This window comes from Podarcis pityusensis (genome assembly GCF_964106645.2).
Source record: "Podarcis pityusensis genome assembly, chromosome: 1".
Lineage (NCBI taxonomy): Eukaryota > Metazoa > Chordata > Lepidosauria > Squamata > Lacertidae > Podarcis > Podarcis pityusensis.
In genome coordinates this window covers 128,888,712-128,911,726 of record NC_138028.1, presented here as the reverse complement: position 1 = coordinate 128,911,726, position 23,015 = coordinate 128,888,712, and the positions used below count along the sequence as shown (strand labels likewise).

Here is a 23,015-nt window from a genome sequence, read left to right as displayed (position 1 = left end):
ACATGGGACGAAAAAGCAGCAATTGGTCGTGTCCACTACTATTTCTGTTTCCATCAGAATTCTCTGACATTCCTGGTGTTGAATATGGGATTGTTTTACCCTCAGTATGAACCCCGATCCCCAGCCATGTCATCAGTATAGGCCTTTGGGGCAGAAGCCCAGATTCCCACTTACCAGTATCTTAGCACATTTTGAAGCAATGCAGTTTACAATCTAGTATAGCTATTGCATCTTGAAATGTCCAAACCCTAAAATATTTTTACCCTGCTTTTCATAATTCCTTTGTGGAATGCTATGCTTTAATTGTCTTTCGATCAGTAATTGCTAGAAGCCCCTTGCGTGTCTTGAGTTGGATTATTCCTAGGCCGTTTCATTATGAGGTAATGATTAGCTAAAGAGAATCCCATAATTAAACGGGCATAGATTTGTTCCAGTAACCTGAGCTGCGTTTGAAAGCTCTGTAGCAGCTTTAATGTTGCTGCTGTTTAACAAAGAAATGGATTGCCTTACTTTCTTTGGACTCTGAACTTGAATATCTTCTATTCACCTATATGGGTGTATTGCCAAAGGACAGCTACCTAAATATAAATATCTTTATTCATTGCCTCATGCTACTGATTTGGAAAAACAAACAAACACAGGCGATCAGATCTATCCATGTGCTAGAATGGGTTTGCAAATGAAGAAATACAATATAATTAGACAAAAATAATAATCTTTCAAGCCAAGTTTTCAGTGAGAAAACAGTTAAGAAGCTTTGTTGTCTCCATGATAAAAAGAGTCGTCCTGGTTACGTTTCTGCGGATTAAAAAGGAAAGGATGTCCCTAGATTAGCTAGAGCAGTGAGGTGACTTAAGTTACTAATATCCAGCCAATGTTTTCCTTCTAGGCAATTCCTTCTAGGCAATTCTAGGAGATTGGACTGTTGTAAATTCTGATGGGAACTTCTGGTCCCTTTCAGAATCGGCAAGACATCTTGTAGAAGAATTTCATCGCAGTAGCTGTGAAATTGAATTGCAGTTCAATACCTGGTAAGTGGGTTTTTTTCCTTGTGAGAATTGATGATAAACGAATCAGGTCCATAGTTCAACTAATCCTCCTGCTAGATTAAAAAAAAGGGGGGTCTAGAATCCTTAAAAATAAAGGACGATCATAGGGATGTAATTTTCAAAGGAGTTGAACTCCTTTAGATAGAAAAGGGGAGTTAATCCTTTTCCATTTGTAACTGGGTGACTGTCAGTGAACATACAGTCATTTCCCTGTCATTGGGCGTTACTATGTCCTTCAAATGTCTTTGAATAATTATTAAGGGTTCCATCGATAACTCATAACCAGGAATCAATTTGGTTTTGTATACTATTGAAATCCAAGTGTTTCTGATTATGGGACAAGCCCAGATGAAACAAATCAGCGCAGGTGGAATCATGTCTCCGGCGTTTGTCTGTTTTAGTGTTAAACATTCAGCTTAATCTCCGTAGTTTAAAGTCCTACCTGAATATTAATTTATACAAATTTTCGTTAAGGTTCATTCAGATTTTGAAGTGTGCAATATGTTTCCACTTCTGTGTCATTTGTGAAATGTACACATGTCTCTCCTTCTCCCATTTATAACGATGGGAAGCAGATTCACAAATTATCTACATTTAATAAGGCTTGGTTTCCTTTGCAAAATATAATTTTCTTTTGTGTGTTGGGGTTAGAGGCTTACTTTGTCCCTCTTCCTTGTTTCATGACACCGTCAAGTGTTCTTCTTAGAAATGTGCGCATAAGGAAAACTATTTGTCTGTAGCATGATGTGCTGATAGCTTCAGGTACTGTATTGCGTTGTTGATACCTGAGCATGTTTTTTCCTATCTACTTGGCACTGCAAACTACCAGGCATTTTTGTTTCATATCTATTTATTTGGGCATATACGTCAATCAATCAATCAATCAATCAATCAATCAATCTTTATTACGGTCCAGAGACCCAACAAATCATTATAAAGCAATACACAATTCATACAGCCCACCTCCAGGTCAAACAAGCATTTTGTTCAAAATAGAGGGATCATTTGTTCTTGCAACCACCGATAAAAACTTTGCCACTGCTACTGTTCTAGCATTTGTCCGGTCTTCCAATAGGAACCTGACATAGTGAGCCTCTGATTTTCCTGGGAAAGGTATCATCAAGGGTAGTATCAGTTCAGCCCTGGCTTGCTCATATTTTGCACAATGCAACAAAATATGTTTTATGGCATATATGTACAAATTGCAGCCAGCTTCAGACTCCCTTCTACATAGCTATGATTTGTTGAAATAAGCCAGGGTCATGGTTTGATGATGTCCTTTTCAAATATAACAATAAACTATACTTATTTAAAAATAGAAAGCAGATGCTTCTAATCTCCTCACACCGTGGAAAGGACAGGAGAGGGTGCAAACCTGAGGCCTGCTTAACTGAACTAGACTGTGTACATACATGCATTGAAGTTTCATATGGGTGTCCTTTCTTAATATATAATTGGACTACCCGCACTTTTAAGATTCAGTTTTGTACAGTCAAAATCTCAAGTACATGGTAGGCCTGATAAACAGCACCTGAAGAACTTTGAAACATTTTTAGGACTGTCATGGCAATCTTTCTACGTAAGAAAGTATATTTGTTTTGGCAACAGTACTTTCCCCCTGAAGTTGTATTAGTTCCCACCCTGTGTTTCTCCATAGGAAAGTGAACTCAACAAGATACAAGATTCTGCTTCCTGTAAGCAACCACATAAATCACACCCTCCAACATTTTGTTGATGACAATAGGGACGTCAGATTGTCATTGTTATTTTTTATTTACTATTTATCCCCCACCCATATGACTGGGTTGCCCTAGCCACTCTGGGGGCTTTCAATATATATAAAAATATAATAAAACATCAAGCATTTTTTTAAAAAAACTTCCCTGTACAAGGCTGCCTTCAGGTGTCTTCTAAAGGCTAGTTATTTTTCTCCTTGGCTCAGTGGTTGCATAACTCCATACCCTCCAACATTTTTCTGATGAAAATAGGGATGTCCTAAGGCAGGGGTGCCCAAATTTTTTCCAAAGAGGTCCAGATTTGATGAAGTGAACGTGCATGAGGGCCGACCGAGGTTGTTGAGCTTTTTTTAGGATTGAAGTTGCTGATCTTTTTTTGGGATTTTACCCCAGGACATATACTGCCACGGGGGGCGAAGTACCGTACTTTTCGCTCTATAAGACTCGCCGGACCATAAGACGCACCTAGTTTTAGAGGAGGAGAACATGAAAAAAAACATTCTCTCCCTCTCTGCACAGTGCCTCTCCAGCAAAGTGGGAGGAGAAATGGAAGAGGCTACTTTTCTCTTCCCGCTTTGCTGAAGGGGCGCTGCGCAGAGATGGAAAGCTGTGCAGCACCTCTCCACCCAAAGTCAGAACAGCAAGAGGGATCACTGGCTTCTGGGATAGCCGTGCCAAGCCTTTTGCAGGCTTGGCACGGCTATCCCTGAAGCCAGGAGAGCAAGAGGGATCTGTGTGCACCAATCCCTCTTGCTTTCCTGGCTTCAGCGATAGCTTCGCAGCCTGCATTTGCTCCATAACACACACACACATTTCCCCTTAATTTTTAGGAGGGGGAAAGTGCGTCTTATAGAGCAAAAAATACAGTAAATGTTGGGGGCGCCGTTGTCACAGGGGCAGACCGGATTAGACCCCCGAAACGGACTTTGGACATGCCTGTCCTAAGGAAAAGCAGGACATTCTGGGATCAAATCAGGAACCAGGATGGGTTCTGTAAATCTGCGACTGTCCCTGGAAAAGAGGACACCTGAAGGATCTGCATATACCATATTTTTCGCTCCATAGGACGCACCCGACCATAGGACGCACCTAGTTTTAGAGGGGGAGAACAACAACAAAAAATCTCTCCCTCTCTGAGCAGGGCCCCTTCAGCGAAGCAGCAGGAGAAAAAAGCCCCTTCCATTTCTCCTCCCGCTTTGCTGAAGGGACGCTGCGCAGAGAGGGAGAGCTGCGCAGCGCATCTCCAGGAAAGCCAGGAGAGCAAGAGGGATCGGTGCGCACCGATCCCTCTTGCTCTCCTGGCTTCAGCAAAAGCAACGCAAAGCCTCAGGAGCACGGCGGGAGTGTTCCCACTGCGCTTCTGAGGCTTCGCGTTGCTTTTGCTGAAGCCATGGAGCCTGCATTCGCTCCATAAGACGCACACACATTTCCCCATAATTTTTGCAGGGGAAAAAGTGCGTCTTATAGAGCAAAAAATATGGTATATAAGATAAACAGTCCCATACTGGAAGGCACATTAATGATCTGGGTTTGGAAGGCATACTTTTCATCTTTCTGGAGTCCCCCAAATAGGATGCTGGGTGACCTTGAGCATGCGAGACAGATCTAGATGCTGGCAGATTGCCTTCTTCCCCAGACTGGGTTGTGTCAGTTGGATTACTTAGACACACAACTGTGACGTGGGGTGGAGCTAAGGGTCTAAGCTCTGCTGCAGCATCTTTCCTGGGAGGAGGTGAGGAGTCAGATTAGAAAGGTGAGAAAAGCACAGAGGAGTCATTAAGCTGGGTGGCGGCAGCGCACATGCATGAACCACAGGCTCTCTTATGCAGAAGGGCGCACATGCGTTCCACTTCTCCGTGATACAGGAGTGTGAGAGGATAAGCTTGGATGAGTTTTATGCATGCTGGTTTTAGGGCTCAACTTTGGAACTGATATACCTAGTCCTCTGAAGTTCTGCGTGCCAAGGAAATTTGAGTACTGAGTCCTAAAACTGCATTCCTTTTTATGTACCGTATTTTTTGCTCTATAAGACGCACCAGACCATAAGACGCACCTAGTTTTTGGAGGAGGAAAACAAGAAAAAAATTATTCTGAATCTCAGAAGCCAGAACAGCAAGAGGGATCGCTGCACAGCGAAAGCAGCAATCCCTCTTGCTGTTCTGGCTTCTGGGATAGCTGCGCAGCCTGCATTCGCTCCATAAGACGCACACACATTTCCCCTTACTTTTTAGGAGGGAAAAAATGAGAGCAAAAAATACGGTAATTAGTATGTTTCATTGTTTAGTTGATTGCTGATTTCTCCCCAAGCCATAAAGAACTCTTACCAAAGGCTATGAATTTTCAAGGGATGTTTTCTGGAATCACTGTATTGGATAAACAGCATTAAAAATGTGTAAGCAGATTATATTATATACAGATTGCTAGGTGTTTGAAATTCATTGAACAGTATTTTACCGTTGAAAACAAAACAAGAAACCCCCTCTGTTTGGCTTGTCAAATACTGAATGATCTAAACCTAGTTATTTTCTGCTTGATTCCATTTCTACCTGTCATAGGAGCCAACTCCTAGGGGCTGAGGTCCCTCTGTCCCCCCAATAAAATATTTTAAGGGACTGCCCCCCCCCCATATTTATGGGCATTACCATTCAAATTGTGTGTGTGTGCCAGGTCTTGTGATTGATTATGTGTAGCAGGGCTTATCTGCCCCCTCCCGTATTTTATTCAAATTGTCACCTCTGTTACCTGTATAGCTATGGAAAGTATAGTATTCGTTTGTTTCTATCCCTGCCTAATCAAATGATAACCTAGCACAGACCAGTTAGTTTTGTCAGGCAGGATAGAAATTCAGAAATTAGGTAATCTAAAAATTAGACAACCCAAGGTTGAGAAAGGCTGTATTTATTAAAAACAACAAGGGCTTTCCTCCTATTCCGAATGATTTATTCATTGCAATTTTTATCCAGCTTTCTTGACTCTGGATGTCCCATATGCTTTGTTATTTTTAGGAAATGGATGGTTCTGATCTGATTTATATAACTCCTTTGTTTGAATGCTGGCGATAAATAGGCAGATTACTTCTGCTTAGCAAATAGAGTTGTCAAAGGAGTGTATGTGGATTTACCCCGAATTGACATACCAGCAACTGAAGCTACTGTATGAGGAAATCAGGAAATAGATGGAGACCTAAATGAATAGCTACTGCTGAAGGTGTTTTAGTGCAGGTTTGTGGGAAGAAAAACTGGAAGGAAATATTAATCAGAGGCAGGCATAACTGTGTTCGTTTACAAAAGTGCAAATAATATATAGCTGTTAAACCAATGACTACAGCGGCATAGACACCATACATTCAATGCATGTGATGCCCTCCCCAATAATTCTGGAAACTAGTTTGTTAAGGCTGCTGGGAATTTCAGACCCTCCAAGTGTCCCTATTTTCCAGAGACATCCCTGATTTAGAGAAGCCGTCCCGGTTTCTGATTTGATCCCAGAATGTCCCACTTTCCCCTATTTTCATTGGAGAAATGTTGGAGGGTATGGAGTTATTCGATTCCCGAGCAGTCTGAAGGCAATCTTGTTCAGGGAAGGGTGTTTTTTTTTAAATGATTAATGTTTTGTTATGTTTTTATATCTGTTGGAAGCTGCCCAGAGTAGCTGCTGCAACCCAGTAAGATGTGTGTGGGGTATAAATAGTAAAATTATCATTATGGTACGGGACGTCCCTATTTTCATTTGAGAAATGTTGGAGGGGATAGCTCTGGAGTGTCTGCAGCCTTTACTTTTTAAAAAATCTTGCAGTTTTGGGTTTTTTTTTTATTAAAAAAAACAGCCAGGAACCTACTAAAACTCACACTCTCGCCATGTTAGAGAGAAATTTCACAACCAACATTTGCTATTTAGGTGTGTGGGATTATTATCGTTGTAGTTATTATTAGCCGTGCTTTTTTCCCCCAGGGGGACGCATACCCCTAAACATTTTGTGAATCTTTGTACTTTTGTCCATTTACTGTATTCAATTTTCCCGATTTGAACTATAAAATGGTGGTTTTCTTGAGTCAAAATGAGAGTACAGTGGTACCTCGGGTTAAGTACTTAATTCATTCTGGAGGTCCGTACTTAAGCTGAAACTGTTCTTAACCTGAAGCACCACTTTAGCTAATGGGGCCTCCCACTGCCGCCGCACGATTTCTGTTCTCATCCTGAAGCAAAGTTCTTAACCTGAAGCGCTGTTTCTAGGTTAGCGGAGTCTGTAACCTGAAGAGTATGTAACCTGAAGCGTATGTAACCCAGGTACCACTGTACCCCTAAACATTTCTTTTAGGGGAAAAAAGCAGTCGTTGCTGCTGCTGCTTTTAAAAGATAATATGGAACCAAAGCAACAGTGCCATTCCATCACTCCTGCCTCACCCCAAGAACCAGCCACAAAGTACAAAATTCCACCCTGCTTGTTGTCTCCCCCACCTCTTCTCCCTTTGGCACATGTTTGCATTATCAAGCCATTCCTCTTTCCCCTCCCTCTCTCCCCTCTCACACTCCCTCCCCTTTCTATCCTTATCTCCTATCTGCAGCGATTTGCCATCTTATGGTATTAACTTTTCAGACACAGGGATACAGCTTTCCACGCGCTCCCAACTGCGCCTGCCTCTCGCATCTTCCTCCCATCTCTCTCTGTTCTCCTTAGCTATCTTTTAATGACGGTGGAGTACCCAGAACGGCAGAAGAAAGGAAGCGAGTTCTAAATATAGGTCCTAAGAAGGGCAGTAAAAGTGACAGTAATTCCTTTGCCTCCGATAAGAAGATTGGGGTAATACAGCTGCAGAACAAAGCCACGTAAAATGGCTGCTGTCTTGTGTGGATAAACCCGAAGATAAGAAATTATACAGCGTATTCTCTTCCAGGTTGGTATAACGTTACATTGCTTGCAAACCCCCCCCCCCTTTTTAGGGGAGCTAGGAGAGTGATTGTTGTGACACAACTGGCTGTATATATATATTTCTACAGTGATGGTGTTGTCTGAGTGAGTGGGAAGAATTCTACCTCAAGCAATTCAGCTGGTCAGTGACAGCTTTTAACTAGGGGCTGAGCAATTCCTTGCAAGCTCAGATAGTGAGAAGTTTCACAAAAGGACCAGGAGTCTTGCTGCACTTGCCTCCAAAGAACCTGGATCACAGCTGTCAAGTGTCCCTTATTTGGCGGGACAGTCCCTTATCCCAGCGCCATGTCCCACTGCTGTCCCTTATTGATGATGTCCCTTAAATAAGCTACTGAAGGTAATGGGGCCCTTTCTATGTCCAGTTGTGCTTTGTCAACAACAAATTGTTGCTGGTTTTTTGTGTTGAATATATGCTATATGGTAATTTATGGACCTAATAGGTATCTAAAGCCATTTGCATGCAACAAAATATGTCTTTTATCAAAGTAATTGTTGATCCCTTATTTTGGCTGCTGATCCCTTATTTTCGAGGCTGCTGGTCCCTTATTTTCAAATCTGTAAGTTGACAGCTATGACCTGGATAATTACTATTTTTTTGAAGACTTTATACGGTACTTTCAGAACCACAAGCTGTCCAAAATCATCTGTGCTGGGAAAGGTTGAGAGGATGCCAACTTCAGTTTATCCCCACCCCCCTTTAATGGCTGCTTATTTTATCCATTTGTTTACCCCTTCCAGAAACCTCTTCTGACACCAGTCTAGCAGCATTTTCACAGCAAATTAGGGACTGATTTCTCTATACTGGAGAAATATATTCTCTCCTCCTTTTACCCATTCCTTGAAATAGATTAAGTTTGCATGCATAACTCTCTTGACACTTGCCTTTTGGAAACGAGCAATGTAGCCTCCTCTTTTCTGTAGTTGCTGTTTTCACATTATACATTCTGTAACACAAGTCCTTTTTATAGGTTTTTGAGTTGATGTTAACCACGCATTCTGTAACATGGTCATGATGAGCTTTCCTTTAGTTGCTGTTGCTTTTAACATGGCAAAGGCACATTAGTCACATTGTGGGGGTTCTAGAAAACCCACAATGTAAGGCTGTGTTTCTGGGATATTGTGCTTCTTCAGAGTCTTGAAACACCAATATTTGCTTCCTGCACAATGTACCATATTTTTCGCTCTATAAGACTCACCAGACCATAAGACGCACCCAGTTTTAGGAGGAGGAAAACAAGGGGGGGGGGGAAATCTGAATCCCCGAAGCCAGAACAGCAAGAGGGATCGCTGCACAGTGAAAGTAGCAATCCCTCTTACTGTTCTGGCTTCTGGGATAGCCGCGCAGCCTGCATTCGCTCCATAGGACGCAAACACATTTCCCCTTACCTTTTAGGAGGGAAAAAGTGTGTCTTATAGAGCAAAAATACAGTAGTTTCTTGTGTTCCAACTTGTACATGCGTTGCAATTTCTGTTTGACCTGGTACCTTTTGAAGAGTGAAAATGGACACTGCTTGCCCTTCTCTGCGTCTATGTCCTTTTCTGTCTTAGTACAAACAAGTGGGACGCGGGTGGCGCTGTGGTCTAAACCACTGAGCCTAGGGCTTGCCGATTGGAAGGTCGGCGGTTTGAATCCCCGCGATGGGGTGAGCTCCCATTGCTCGGTCCATGCTCCTGCCAACCGAGCAGTTCAAAAGCACATCAAAGTGCAAGTAGATAAATAGGTACCACTCCGGCGGGAAGGTAAACGGCATTTCCGTGCACTGCTCTGGTTTCACCAGAAGCGGCTTAGTCATGCTGGCCACATGACCTGGAAAAACTGTCTGCGGACAAACATCGGCTCTCTCAGCCAGTAAAGTGAGATGAACGCCGCAACCCCAGAGTCGTTCGCGACTGGACTGAACTGTCAGGGGTCCTTTACCTCTTTACAAACAAGGCAAACTTTTAAAAAATCTCAAAAGTGTGTAACTCTTGTGTGTGTGTGTGAAACTAGTCGCAAGTACTGTATAGCACTAAATAAATATTGGGTTTTTAATTGGTTTGAGCCCCATGTCAAGATGAAAACAATCTGATAATTCCTTAAATGTAACATAGCCCGTATAAAGGTACAACCAGTGCTTTTTTCTGGGGGGACACATGGGTATGCATACCCTTAAACATTTTGTGAATCTTTGTACTTTTGTCCATTTACTGTATTTATTTTCCATGATTTGAACTATAAAATGGAGATTTTCTTGAGTCAAAATGAGAGCACCCCTAAACATTTCTTTAGAAAAAAAGCACCGGGTACAACAGCAAACTTTTATTATTTGCTTCATTAATGACGTTTGAAAATACTTTTGTCGTAAATGCATCCCAGTCTGTACTGAGACCTATGGTATTTTCTTCGTGTTGTTATTCCAGACAGAGGGTTCCAAAATTTTACACATCTAACAGTTAAACTTCAAAGAAGGTATTTTGCATCCACCTCAATTCCCCTGCAGTCTTCATTCTCAAGTGCTATTAAAAACTCAAATTTAACTATATAACCTATTTCTTTTGCTTTGTTTTCCAGTTCGGCTTCTGATTGTATACAGCTCAGATGATCCACTCAGAGAAACGTGCAGAAACTCCAAGGATGAGGGAGAAGATGGAGAAAGCTGCCCTGCTGCGTAGCCATGAAAATGGTGCGACCCATTGGTTTATTCTCTTTTTTAAATAAAAAAAATAGATGAATGTAATAGTAGATATGTATTCCTCTTCTTTTCACTTAAATCTGCGCAACTGCAGAGCACCATACCAGAGCTGTCCAGGTGTACAAACTAGAAAGCCTGTTGTCTGTTTGAAAATACCATATTTTTCGCTCTAGAAGACGCACCAGACCATAAGACACACCTAGTTTTTGGAGGAGGAAAACAATGGGGAACAAATTCTGAATCTCAGAAGGCAGAAGAGCAAGAGGGATCGCTGAGCAGTGAAAGCAGCAATCCCTCTTGCTGTTCTGGCTTCTGGGATAGCTGCGCAGCCTGCATTCGCTCCATAAGACACACACACATTTCCCCTTACTTTTTAGGAGGGAAAAAGTGAGTCTTATAGAGCAAAAAATACGGTACCTATTTTAATTGAAATGCTTACATCTGTTTCAAAAGGCCTAATGGCTAGACTTGAGACTGAGCTCAAAACCCAAAGGAGAGTTCCTAGGCAGTCTCCCATTCAGCCACTGGTCTGATCAAATCGGCTTAGTGTCAACAAGATAAATTCATTATATGCCTTTGGACCATTCTCTGAGACTGATATCCCAATGGGAATAATGCAGTTTCTTTTACATTGGTATTTCAGCCAACGTACTTTAGGTATTTATACTGCTGCACCATTCATAGCTGTCAACCGTCCCTTATTTGGCAGGAAACTCCCTTATCCCAGCACCGTGTCCCGGATTGATGATGTCCCTTAAATTTCCCGGGTTTCAAAGGAAGCAGCTCTTCTCCCTCCCTCCCTGCCAGCCATGGGGGAGGGAGGCTCCAACTGTGTTGCTTGGCTGCGTTGCTCACCCAATAAGGAGTCTAACAACGACTGGGGGGTGGAGCTTGCATGCCTTGTGCCGATCAAATCGGCCGCGTTGCCTGGGGACTCGCCTTTGCTCAGCGCTTCCCAGCGGAAAGGTGACGGTGGTTTTCCTTGCTGCATCTCCTTTGCTGGGTTGCTGCGCTGTGGGAACCACCGCTTGAGGCTTCGTTTGGCTGCTGGCTGGGCTTTCTGCCTTTGGCTCAGAGGGGCTCAGAAGTTGAACATACCTGTGCCCGGAAAATCCCTTATTTTGGCTGCTGATCCCTTATTTTCGAGGCTGCTGGTCCCTTATTTTCAAATCTGTAAATTGACAGCTATGGCACCATTGGATTTTAATCTGATGTAGTGGTTTTATGGCTGTTGCTTAATTCAGAGGATTGTTTTATTCTATGAAGCTGTCCTTCGAGGTATAAAATATCTAAATATTTAAAGAGAAATTATGTTGATGATAACAGCTGAGAAATGAGAAGAGAACAAATTCTGCTTTGTTTAGATTTAGGCATAGAGGGACAAAGTCCCTAACTACTTAGGTGTTTCATCATCTTACCCTTTTTTTGAAAGTTAACAACTAATAAGGATGCCTTCAGAAATTAAAGGCAATGTGACAAATCCACTGCTAAAATGTTTATAAAATTGAAATGCTAACTTATTAACAAATCATGAAAACCTGGATCTAGGGTGCTCCTGCCAAGTCCAAAGAACACCCTTTTATATTACACAGTCTCGGGTTTCAAGACAGACAGCATTAGCAAAGCAGTCTAATGATGACATTCTTCTCCCCTTGTTGGTCACTGGCTCTGCCCCTCTGTTGAAGAGCTACAGAACGAGAATCTTTTGGCTCTTGCCTTTAGGCAAAGCTCTAAGCTTTTATTACCTAGGAAGACAAGAAACACGCAACCAATAAGTTGCATTTTCAGCTCAATTTGGAGAAACCACTTGAAGCATCCACTGTGTTGAGCTATTTCAATTGCTTTTGTTTGATTTGATCATTGGAAACATCCATAATAATAATAATAATAATAATAATAATAATAAATTTATTTATACCCCGCCCATCTGGCTGAGTTTCCCCAGCCACGCTGGGCGGCTCCCAATCAAGTGTTAAAAACAGTACAGCGTTAAATATTAAAAACTTCCCTAAACAGGGCTGTCTTCGGATGTCTTCTAAAAGTCTGGTAGTTGTTGTTCTCTTTGAAATCTGGTGGGAGGGCGTTCCACTGGGCGGGTGCCACTACCGAGAAGGCCCTCTGCCTGGTTCCCTGTAACTTGGCTTCTCGCAGCGAGGGAACCGCCAGAAGGCCCTCGGCGCTGGACCTCAGTGTCCGGGCTGAACGATGGGGTTGGAGACGCTCCTTCAGGTATACAGGACCGAGGCCGTTTAGGGCTTTAAAGGTCAGCACCAACCGAAAGTCTGTAAATTTTGATAATAAACCTGATTTACAATGGGGGTTCGATTGCAGCTGTAACTTGGGTGTGGAAATGATGCCATCAATAATCATGTATGTTGTCTGTGGGCTAGGTTTATCGCATGTTCTGTCTCTGGTCCTGCATGAACTGAGTCTGTTCTATAAGAGAGATGTCAATGGAGTTGGTGTCTTGTATGACCTGCTGAGATCTCCGTGGCTGCAGGCTCTCCTGAAGGTAAGATCTCTTCCAGTGCGAGCAAAGTCATTTGGCAGCTGTTAGTATATAGAAATTTTCAGAGCTACCCATTTCTTTCCAATGTAGGGGCTGGGGTGATTACCGTACTATTCGCTCTATAAGACGCACCAGACCACAAGACGCACCTAGTTTTTGGAGGAGGAAAACAAGAAAAAAAATATTCTGAATCTCAGAACCCAGAACAGCAAGAGGGATCGCTGCGCAGCCTGCATTCGCTCCATAAGACGCACACACATTTCCCCTTACTTTTTAGGAGGGAGAAAGTGAGTCTTCTAGAGCAAAAAATACGGTAAATCAACGGATGAAGAGATAATACAGCCCCCCCCCGCCAATGATCAATAATCATTGCAGATCCATTCTGTAGATGCAAGTATAAATTACCATACTTTTCTGTGTATTAGAGTACGGGTTTTTTACTTTAAAATTACAGTGGTACCTCGGGTTAAGTACTTAATTCGTTCTGGAGGTCTGTACTTAACCTGAAACTGTTCTTAACCTGAAGCACCACTTTTGCTAATGGGGCATCCTGCTGCTGCCGCGCCGCCAGAACACGATTTCTGTTCTCATCCTGAAGCAAAGTTCTTAACCCGAGGTACTATTCCTGGGTTAGTGGAGTCTGTAACCTGAAGCATATGTAACCTGAAGCGTATGTAACCCAAGGTACCACTGTATGTGAAAGACTGTGGGTCGCCTTATACACGGGGCACTCTCCACCCTATTTTATTAAATTGGAGTCCCTAAAAATAGGGGGCGTCTTATACATGGAGGCGTCTTATACATGGAAAAATACGGCACTTTTTCCCTCATATAAAATACAGAAGGATCCTTAAGCCTTATCAAAATGATCGAACCAGTTCAGGCAATCAACCTTCCAGCTTCCTGTCTGCAAACATTTCCCAAACCCAGATGTTTCCCATTTAAACATGAGAGTATTAAGATATAATTATAATTATAAATAAATAAATAAATAATTACTTATACTCCGCCCACCTGGCTGGGTTCCCCCAGCCACTCTAACCCACATCCTATTTGATAGTTTCAGGAAATTTCATAATAATATTGGCACTGTAAGCAGTATATGAGTATACAGGTAAGTGTTGGAGTTCTAAAAGAGGACACAAGCCTCTGGTAAAATCTATGGACAATTTGGCTACAACCCAGACCTAACCAAGATGCACCCTTTGGTGACAGAGGAAAATCAGGGGCATGTGAGCAATGTTAGGAGATTTGTTCCATATTACTATGTTGTGGCAATGGTATATTTCACCTTGAGCACTTCTACTCCTAGGTTTATGAATGTCTTCATCTGTATATCAAAAGAAGACCAGTTCCACTCACACCACAGGCACGACCGCTGACCCACGAGGTGAGATTGCAAGATCAGATTCAGACTCAAGTCACTGGAACAGAAAATAACCCAACCGCTCGATGGGCCTGGGCTTTCCGTTCAAAGTTAATGATCTCCAGAGGAGTAGCGTGATAGCGTGTGATTTGGTTTTTCTCTGTATCGGTGATCAAATATGTGCCTCACCATTCAGCTGCTAACAAAAAGATGGTGCTCTATAGATGAAATTTGTTAGGTTGTGGGTGAACATATCAGACGACACAGCGATTCTTCAAACAGCTCTTGTTTATTCACAGGCCAGAACTGAACTGAACTGAAGGGTTCAGCCAGCCTGCTTATATAGAACTCCACTAGAACGCAACAGTAACCATTTTCTGTAACTATCCAATCACTGAACGTCACTTTCAATCCCTTATTTGCATATGTGGACCTGAGTGAAAACTATCTACAGTATCCCCCTCCTGGCCCAGGGTGAGAACTTCAGTACATAACAAAATTAGTCTTCTTTGTGTCACCTTCAGGTGGTGGAGCTGTTGCGGGGAGTCCAACAGTCTCCAGAGGTTAAAGAGCTACGGCGACTGCTCCGAGGACCACACTTCAAGGCGAGTACCGACCATGAAATTACTCAGCATTAAAGGAGAAAGTTTAGGAGTAGAGGGACGCGGGTGGCGCTGTGGGTTAAACCTAGGACTTGCCGATCAGAAGGTTGGCGGTTCGAATCCCTGCGACGGGGTGAGCTCTCCTTGCTCAGTCCCTGCTCCTGCCAACCTAGCAGTTCGAAAGCATGTCAAAGTGCAAGTAGATAAATAGGTACCACTCCGGCGGGAAGGTAAATGGCGTTTCCGTGCGCTGCTCTGGTTCGGCAGAAGCGGCTTAGTCATGCTGGCCACATGACCCAGAAGCTGCACGCCGGCTCCCTCGACCAATAAAGTGAGATGAGCGCCGCAACCCCAGAGCCGGTCACAACTGGACCTAATGGTCAGGGGTCCCTTTACTTTTACCTTTAGGAGTAGAGCGTGGTAGGGTTGTTAATATGCAGCATACTCAGCGAATATGGAAACTCCATCACTCTTCTCCCAACAACCCAAAAAATACCATATCTGATATTTGGCAAGCCGATAGCATGCTAAAACTGGGAGGCCTCACTTCAGATCCCTCACAAATAGTCCATTGATTCATTATCTGTTAGTTCTCCTTTTGTAAAAGAATGACAACTGGGAGGAATGTTGTATGAAGACAAGATTCATATACCAGGTGAGGATCACCTCTGGCGCATCAGCTTTTGGGCAGAATGGAAATAATAATAATAATAATAATAATAATAATAATAATAAATTATTATTTATACCCCGCCCATCTGGCTGGGTTTCCCCAGCCACTCTGGGCGGCTTCCAACAAAACACTAAAATACAATAACCTATTAAGCATTAAAAGCTTCCCTAAACAGGGCTGTCTTCAGATGTCTTCTAAAAGTTTGGTAGGTATTTTTCTCTTTGACATCTGATGGGAGGGCGTTCTACAGGGTGGGTGCCACTACCGAGAAGGCCCTCTGCCTGGTTCCCTGTAACTTGGCTTCTTGCAATGAGGGAACTGCCAGAAGGCCCTCGGTGCTGGACCTCAGTGTCCGGGCAGAACGATGGAGGTGGAGATGTTCCTTCAGGTATACTGGACCGAGGCCGTTTAGGGCTTTAAAGGTCAACACCAACACTTTGAATTGTGCTCGGAAACGTACTGGGAGCCAGTGTAGGTCTTTCAAGACCGGTGTTATGTGGTCTTGGCAGCCGCTCCCAGTCACCAGTCTAGCTGCCGTATTCTGGATTAGAAAGAAACAAATGACAGTATCTGGATGCAAAGATGATGCTAAACATTTGCTTGCCCCTTCTTCTTCTTCTTCTTCTTCTTCTTCTTCTTCTTCTTCTTCTTCTTCTTCTTCTTCTTCTCCTCCTCCTCCTCCTCCTCCTCCTCACAGGCCTTTCTGTCTGCTCATGATACGGTGGCCCAGAAGGACTATGAACCAATCCTCCCACCTCTGCCAGATAACATCCCTGAAAATGAGGAGGCGATGAGAATAGTCTGCCTGGTGAAAAACAAGCAGCCCCTTGTAAGCTGGACATTTGATTCTAAACTTGTGCCACCAGCTTAAGCAACTTTTTTTTCAGATTAGAAGGACAGCTTCACAAATGAAGAGTTTTAACACGAGCTTTAAAAATATGAGAAAGGAGTAGGATATGCCCATGAGGTGGTTTTCATGAAGAACAGATTTCACCGTGTAAGAGTCTTCCTTCCCCAACGTAGCGCTTAAGAGAGCTTAGGCAGCGCCGCAGTGATCAGAGTAATGTGAATTATTTGCTTTGCTTTCAGATGCAGAGAGGTGCGTATTTCCCCCTATTGCATGTCAAGACCTCGCAGCCACCCCCTCGTTGCAAATAACTCACAAAAGGACATGGATATTAGGTTTATGTTATTGGGCAAATTTTTGGCCACAACTTTATTGAAATTACAGAATGTGAGCGGTATTGGCTTAGGCATTGATTGGACCTGACTATATCTGACTCCTGCCCATTGTGCAGGAACTCCCCAGTAAGGGTAAGCCACCGGTAGGGGGAGCCCAGTCGATGCGAACCAACTCAAGCTCCCCCTGGTGTTCCCGTCGGGGTCGTGTCAAGGCCTTAGCCCGCCAGCCAGGCTTCAGACTAGAACAACACCCCCGGATTCCTTTAACGGGATACCCTTAAGCATGGAGGGGCAGGTGATGGCCACACCTCCCCTCCCCCACACAAGGTCAAACAATGCCTAACCGCAACCCTAACAAAGTTGTGACGATTGCTACGAGGTAGGCGAAAAGCAAGTGGCCAGTTCCAATTTGCCAAGTGGAAAAAAATCCTACCAGGCCCCTCAGACAACCAAGGCGACCAACCGAAGTCCATAGCAAGGTCATTGCCTAACCTGTAAGAAAGGGAGGGAGGGCGGGTGACTGAGGAAGCGAGCCAAGAGGAAGTCCTCTGGTTCGCTCCTCCGTTTAAACGGCCCCTGCCACGCCCCCCCGGCCAGCGGGTTGGCTGGCCGGGCTCTGACGTGACCGGGATCCCCCAGGCAACGGGGGACAGAGTCCCCCGCCCCCGGTGGGGAGTGGGTGGCCACGTGGTCCACCGCAACTCCTCCCCACTGGGAAGTGGAGCGGATATGTTAGGAAGTTGTTACATCTGCTGAGCTTTGAGGGCGGCCTTGTCATGAAACACTAGCCTGGTAGTCATAGGTGGGCAAGGAATTCCACGTAGAAGTCAAACAGGATGCCTGAGGAGAGATTCCTGCTGCTCCTCACCCAACTTAGAAATGCAATGGGCTGCTGCAGGAGAGAGAGCCCCAGCGGGTGCTAGCAACCTGTGTAGGCTTATTAAAAGGCTGCTTTGGGGGTAAAGTAAGCTAGAGAAGAAAAGCGATATGGTTAGAAATGTTACAGAAGGTTATATGTAAGAGGTGGAGACATTGAGGAAATCCAACTGTGACTATTGCATATTTTTCCCTTACAAAAAACCCTCTAGTGCAGTTAAGCGTATTATTTTGCTTATGTAGTGTAGGGACACAGGTGGCACTGTGGGTTAAACCACAGAGCCTAGGACTTGCCGATCAGAAGGTCGGCGGTTCGAATCCCCGTGACGGGGTGAGCTCCCGTTGCTCGGTCCCTGCTCCTGCCAACCTAGCAGTTCGAAAGCACGTCAAAGTGCAAGTAGATAAATAGGTACCACTCCAGCGGGAAGGTAAATGGCGTTTCCGTGCGCTGCTCTGGTTCGGCAGAAGCGGCTTAGTCATGCTGGCCACATGACCCGGAAGCTGTACGCTGGCTCCCTCGGCCAATAAAGCGAGATGAGCTCCACAACCCCAGAGTCGGCCACGACTGGACCTAATGGTCAGGGGTCCCTTTACCTTTACCTAGTGTAAGGTAATTTAAATTGTTTCATGATATATAGGTAAAAAGAATGCCAGCTGTTAGCAACATCTGATATCTATAGAAGGAGTGTGTGTGCATGGAATGAGGACTCCAGCCTTAATGTTTCTAACAATCTCTCACCATTTGCAATAATATTTAAATACTTGCTGAATTCTTTGTTTCTATTTCATTCACTTGTTCAGTGATATTCTCTCTCTCTCTCTCTCTCTCTCTCTCTCTCTCTTTCTCTTTCTCTTTCTCTTTCTCTCTTTTCCACCCTAGGGTGCCACTATTAAACGCCATGAGCTAACAGGAGATATTACTGTAGCGAGAGTAATCCATGGTGGATTGGCAGATAGAAGTGGTAAGATGAATTCTAAAATACACAGCAAGGAAGGAATGGTAGTTTGGGGGTGATTTTTGTGTGTGCATGTGTTAGGTTCTGTAAATTGATTTCTCTGCCAATATTGCCTCATGATCATTGATTCCCCTTGTCTAGAATTCTGGCTAGAATGCAGGCATCCCTCAGAAGGGCAGAATATTTTTGTCCCTCCTATTTTCTGGCAGATCTCTCAATGCCCTCTTTTCTATCATAGGGCTGTTATACGCTGGAGACAAACTGGTCGAGGTGAATGGAGTTCCGGTGGAAGGCTTGGAGCCAGAGCAAGTAATTCACATTCTGGTATGATATTTACATTTTTAATACCTCCCAATGAGAACATCAGAAGGTGTTAAGTTAGTCCATCCATCCCTGCATCTTTGGCACTCACCTGTAGACCCATTCCTTCCCTCCTTTTCTTCTTTTAACTTTGCAAAAAGGGAGCATGGAAGATTTGCAGGGAAATGGTTTGCAATTTTTATACCATCTTCCCATAAAAACATGCAAATTTCATTGACGTTTTCTCTAAAATATGCATTTGAGTGCATTTCTTTAAACATAACATACTTTTGCTGTTAATATTTTGGGGGATGGAACTGCATCAAAAAAATCTAGAAATCTAGAAAGGTGCATCATCCGGCCAATACTTGCATTTTGATCTGCAAGCAGGTCTGGGAATATCAAATCAGATCACAGGGAAAAGCAAACGCCAGACCTGGTCTTGTGACACCTTAAAGGTTCATGCAAGTTATGCTGAATTTCAGGACATACTGTATTATATACACACGAACACACACACACATGATGCGGGGGGGGGGGGGGGGATTGTCAGCAGGAATACATAAAGGAAAGGAAATGCAGAAAAATCCAGTCAATGATTGCGGTATTAGCAGTGGTCATTCACAAAAAAAATCCAGCTGTGTTGATACCACATAAATGCTGGCATTGGTAGGCCAATCTGCACATGCAGTGTGATTAAAAATCCACTGACACAAGCCAGACACAACTGATTTTCACTCTGCTATGTGTGTTAAATTGGATTTCTGGTGCCAGAGTGTCTGTTGTTTTCAACACAGTTGTTTTCAAGGACAGCACTTAACCCGAATACCTGGACATCTGGTTGATTTTTACAATTATTAAATTGTAATAATTAAAATGTAATAATTAAAACGAACACCCAAAAACCACAAAGACAGCTTTCTATGCAAACAAAATGTTTATTGGTCCCCATTGGCAAGCCCACACAAGTTAATTCAGATGAACCTATTAAAAACTGAACTGTTCACCACCACCACCATGCATAATCAATAGCATTCTTCCTGGGTTCTTTGGTGACGTGTTAATAAAATCTCCAGAAATGTCACCTAGCAAACAAATTGCATAAATGTCACAGGCCTTGGGGATACTTTAAACATTTTATTTGAATACTGCTTATCTGCTCAAAATGGTTTGCAGTTTAAAATACTGGCTTGCAATTCAATGAACACACTACAAAACGGAAAGCAGGCCAGCATAAGCAAATTCAGGTATCATCTTCTTCTTGCTTCTCTTCTTCTTTGGCAATCACTCGTGGCCGAGTAAGATTTTCTTCCATAAACACAGTTTTAACAATGAGTCCGTAAGTGACTGTGGAGGCCAGTTCTGGATCCACAGGTCCTTCCACAGTGGGGACATTGGTTACTGGGTGGGAGTTGATCATGGCGAGGGTTTGCCAAGCGTGCCTTCCTCTTAGCACGTTTCTCCCTTGCGTTCTGAGTTCGAGTGTCTTCAAAGCCCATGACACCTTTGGTAAAGGCTGTTCTCCAAGTGGAGCGCTCACAGGCCAGTGTTTCCCAATTGTCAGTGTTTATACTACATGTTTTTAGATTTGCCTTGAGACAGTCTTTAAACCTCTTTTGTTGACCACCAGCATTACGCTTTCCATTTTTAAGTTTGGAATAGAGTAGTTGCTTTGGAAGACGATCATCAGGAGTCAGGTGGCAGCTGCCTCAGTTCTTCCCTGGTAAATCTCTGCTGCTCAAAGCCTTATTAGCCCCGATAACCAACAATTACACACTTAAAATGGCGTCGCTGTGAACTTTATTAATCCTGCCTTCACAGGAGTGTCTTTTTAAAAATCTAGAACTGCTAATCTGTTGGTTTGGGTGCTGAAATACTATGCTTTTGGCGTTTTTGCAGGCACTGTCGCAGGGAACTATTATGTTCAAGCTGATTCCAGTTTCTGATCGGCCAGTCAGCAATCAAACGACGGTAAGATGTGTTTATTTCTCCAGGTCTCTGTGGCTGCAGAGAGTTAATCAAAGTAAGTGTGGCTAATCCAGTTAATCCCAAAAGGAGAATTGGTACTGTCAATTCAACTCCCATTCCTGAAAAGCCCACAAACAAGGCCTGGGGGCAATCATGCTATCCTGTTCCCAGCAGCTAGTATTCAAAAGGACGATGTCATAATTTACTCCATCTAAGGCAGGGGTCAGCAAACTTTTTCAGCAGGGGGCTGGCCCACTGTCCCTCAGACCTTGTGGGGGGCCGGACTATATTTTGAAAAAACTAATAATGAACGAATTCCTGTGCCCCACAAATAACCCAGAGATGCATTTTAAATAAAAGCACATGTTCTACTCATGTAAAAACACCAGGCAGGCCCCACAAATAACCCAGAGATGCATTTTAAATAAAAGGACACATTCTACTCATGTAAAAACACGCTGATTCCCGGACCGTCCATGGGCCGGATTTAGAAGGCGATTGGACCAGATCCAGCCCATGGACCTTAGTTTGCCTACCCATGATCTAAGGGCTGTCAAATCTGTGCTGTTTATAGAGACATGTTACAGTGCATCCAGAAGTATATACAGTGGCACCTCAGGTTAAGTACTTAATTCGTTCCGGAGGTCCGTTCTTAACCTGAAACTGTTCTTAACCTGAAGCACCACTTTAGCTAATGGGGCCTCCTGCTGCTGCTGTGCCGACGGAGCACAATTTCTGTTCTTATCCTGAAGCAAAGTTCTTAACCTGAAGCACTATTTCTGGGTTAGCGGAGTGTGTAACCTGAAGCATATGTAACCCGAGGTACCACTGTAAAATCTTGAAGGCCCACTGGCTTCTATGTGAACCTGACAGTTTATGATATTCAGGAGCAAAGCTCTGGTGTGTCCTGCCAGTTTCTGAGTTACATTTGGTAGGCATGAGAAAGAAAGGCATTTTCTGTGGCTGTTGCATACTGCAGAATTCTGTCCCTGGAGAGGCTTGTCCATTGCCGATTTTCAGGTCTTCCTTTCAGACAGGTCTTTGGCCTGTAAGATTATTTATTTCATGCTCTCCCTACTGTCAAAGGTGGATTTAGGGCAGCATAGCCGGTTCTGCCGCACTGGGTACTGAATTTTGACCTCGCACAGGGCGCTGCTGAAATTTGAAACACCAGATTCCACCCTGATCCTGTTTACATTGTTAATGTTTTATCATATCATGTTTTAGCCATGCCTGTTGGGTTCTTCCCTTACACACAGCAGCCTTAAACCTAGTTCACAGACAGATGGGATGTAAATATTTACAATAAGCCTTCTCTTTATTGTATCAGCTCTATGTGCGAGCGATGGCAGATTACTGGCCCCTTCAGGACCCCGCTATTCCGTGTGCTGACGCAGGACTGCCGTTTAAAAAGGGAGACATTCTTCAGATTGTGGACCAGAACGATGCCCTGTGGTGGCAGGCAAGGAAAGTCTCTGACCTCAGTGCCTGTGCTGGACTCATCCCCTCGAACCACCTTCTGAAGAGGTAGGAGAAACCAATGGCAGCTGAAAAGAAGGTGGCTTTGTGGCTGAGTAGGGATTTGAACCAGAGTCTACCTAGCCCTAGGTAAAGGTAAAGGGACCCCTGACCATTAGGTCCAGTCGTGACCGACTCTGGGGTTGTGGCACTCATCTCGCTTTATTGGCCGAGGGAGCCGGCGTACATGTGGCTAGCATGACTAAGCCGCTTCTAGCGAACCAGAGCAGCGCACTGAAACGCCGTTTACCTTCCCGCCAGAGTGGTACCTATTTATCTACTTGCACTTTGACGTGCTTTCAAACTGCTAGGTTGGCAGGAGCAGGGACCGAGCAACGGGAGCTCACCCCGTCGCAGGGATTCGAACCGCCGACCTTTTGATCAGCAAGCCCTAGGCTCTGTGGTTTAATCCACAGTGCCACCCACATCCCTTTTTTTTGCTATTTAGTGTTAGATCCTATAACACTGGAACAGTATAAACAAGAAATGCGGTTGTATTCCAGCATATGAGGATGTGTAGGCAAAAACCACGTAGGTTCTTCATTTGGTTTCCTTTCCTGTTGCTTTGGGCTTCTTTGACACATAGGGTGGAAGAGGCTAGTTTTCCATCTTATTATCATTCTGGAGCACAGGGAATAAGAATGCCCCGTCTGAAGTGGGACCCATGGAAACTGCATT

General features: G+C 43.8%; 1 protein-coding gene across 9 annotated transcripts in view; it reads left to right on the top strand.

The window, feature by feature from the left end:
• Positions 1 to 438: 438 nt before the first annotated feature.
• Positions 439 to 23,015, top strand: part of MPP4 (MAGUK p55 scaffold protein 4) — a 44,718-nt gene continuing 22,141 nt past the window's right edge. For 3 of the 9 annotated variants that reach the window (XM_081016998.1, XM_081016996.1, XM_081016997.1), the window contains exons 1-10: positions 6,918 to 7,680; positions 10,267 to 10,378; positions 12,778 to 12,899; positions 14,209 to 14,286; positions 14,787 to 14,867; positions 16,235 to 16,366; positions 18,476 to 18,557; positions 18,790 to 18,875; positions 20,751 to 20,822; positions 22,150 to 22,346. In XM_081016998.1, the coding sequence (XP_080873124.1) occupies positions 10,294 to 10,378; positions 12,778 to 12,899; positions 14,209 to 14,286; positions 14,787 to 14,867; positions 16,235 to 16,366; positions 18,476 to 18,557; positions 18,790 to 18,875; positions 20,751 to 20,822; positions 22,150 to 22,346 (935 nt within the window). In that variant the 5' untranslated portion in view covers positions 6,918 to 7,680; positions 10,267 to 10,293. Of the gene's footprint in view, positions 1,032 to 4,359; positions 4,539 to 6,916; positions 7,681 to 10,266; positions 10,379 to 12,777; positions 12,900 to 14,208; positions 14,287 to 14,786; positions 14,868 to 16,234; positions 16,367 to 18,475; positions 18,558 to 18,789; positions 18,876 to 20,750; positions 20,823 to 22,149; positions 22,347 to 23,015 lie in introns of those variants that run through there. The other 6 variants (XM_081017000.1, XM_081017001.1, XM_081016999.1 and 3 more) reach the window with 4 other exon arrangements.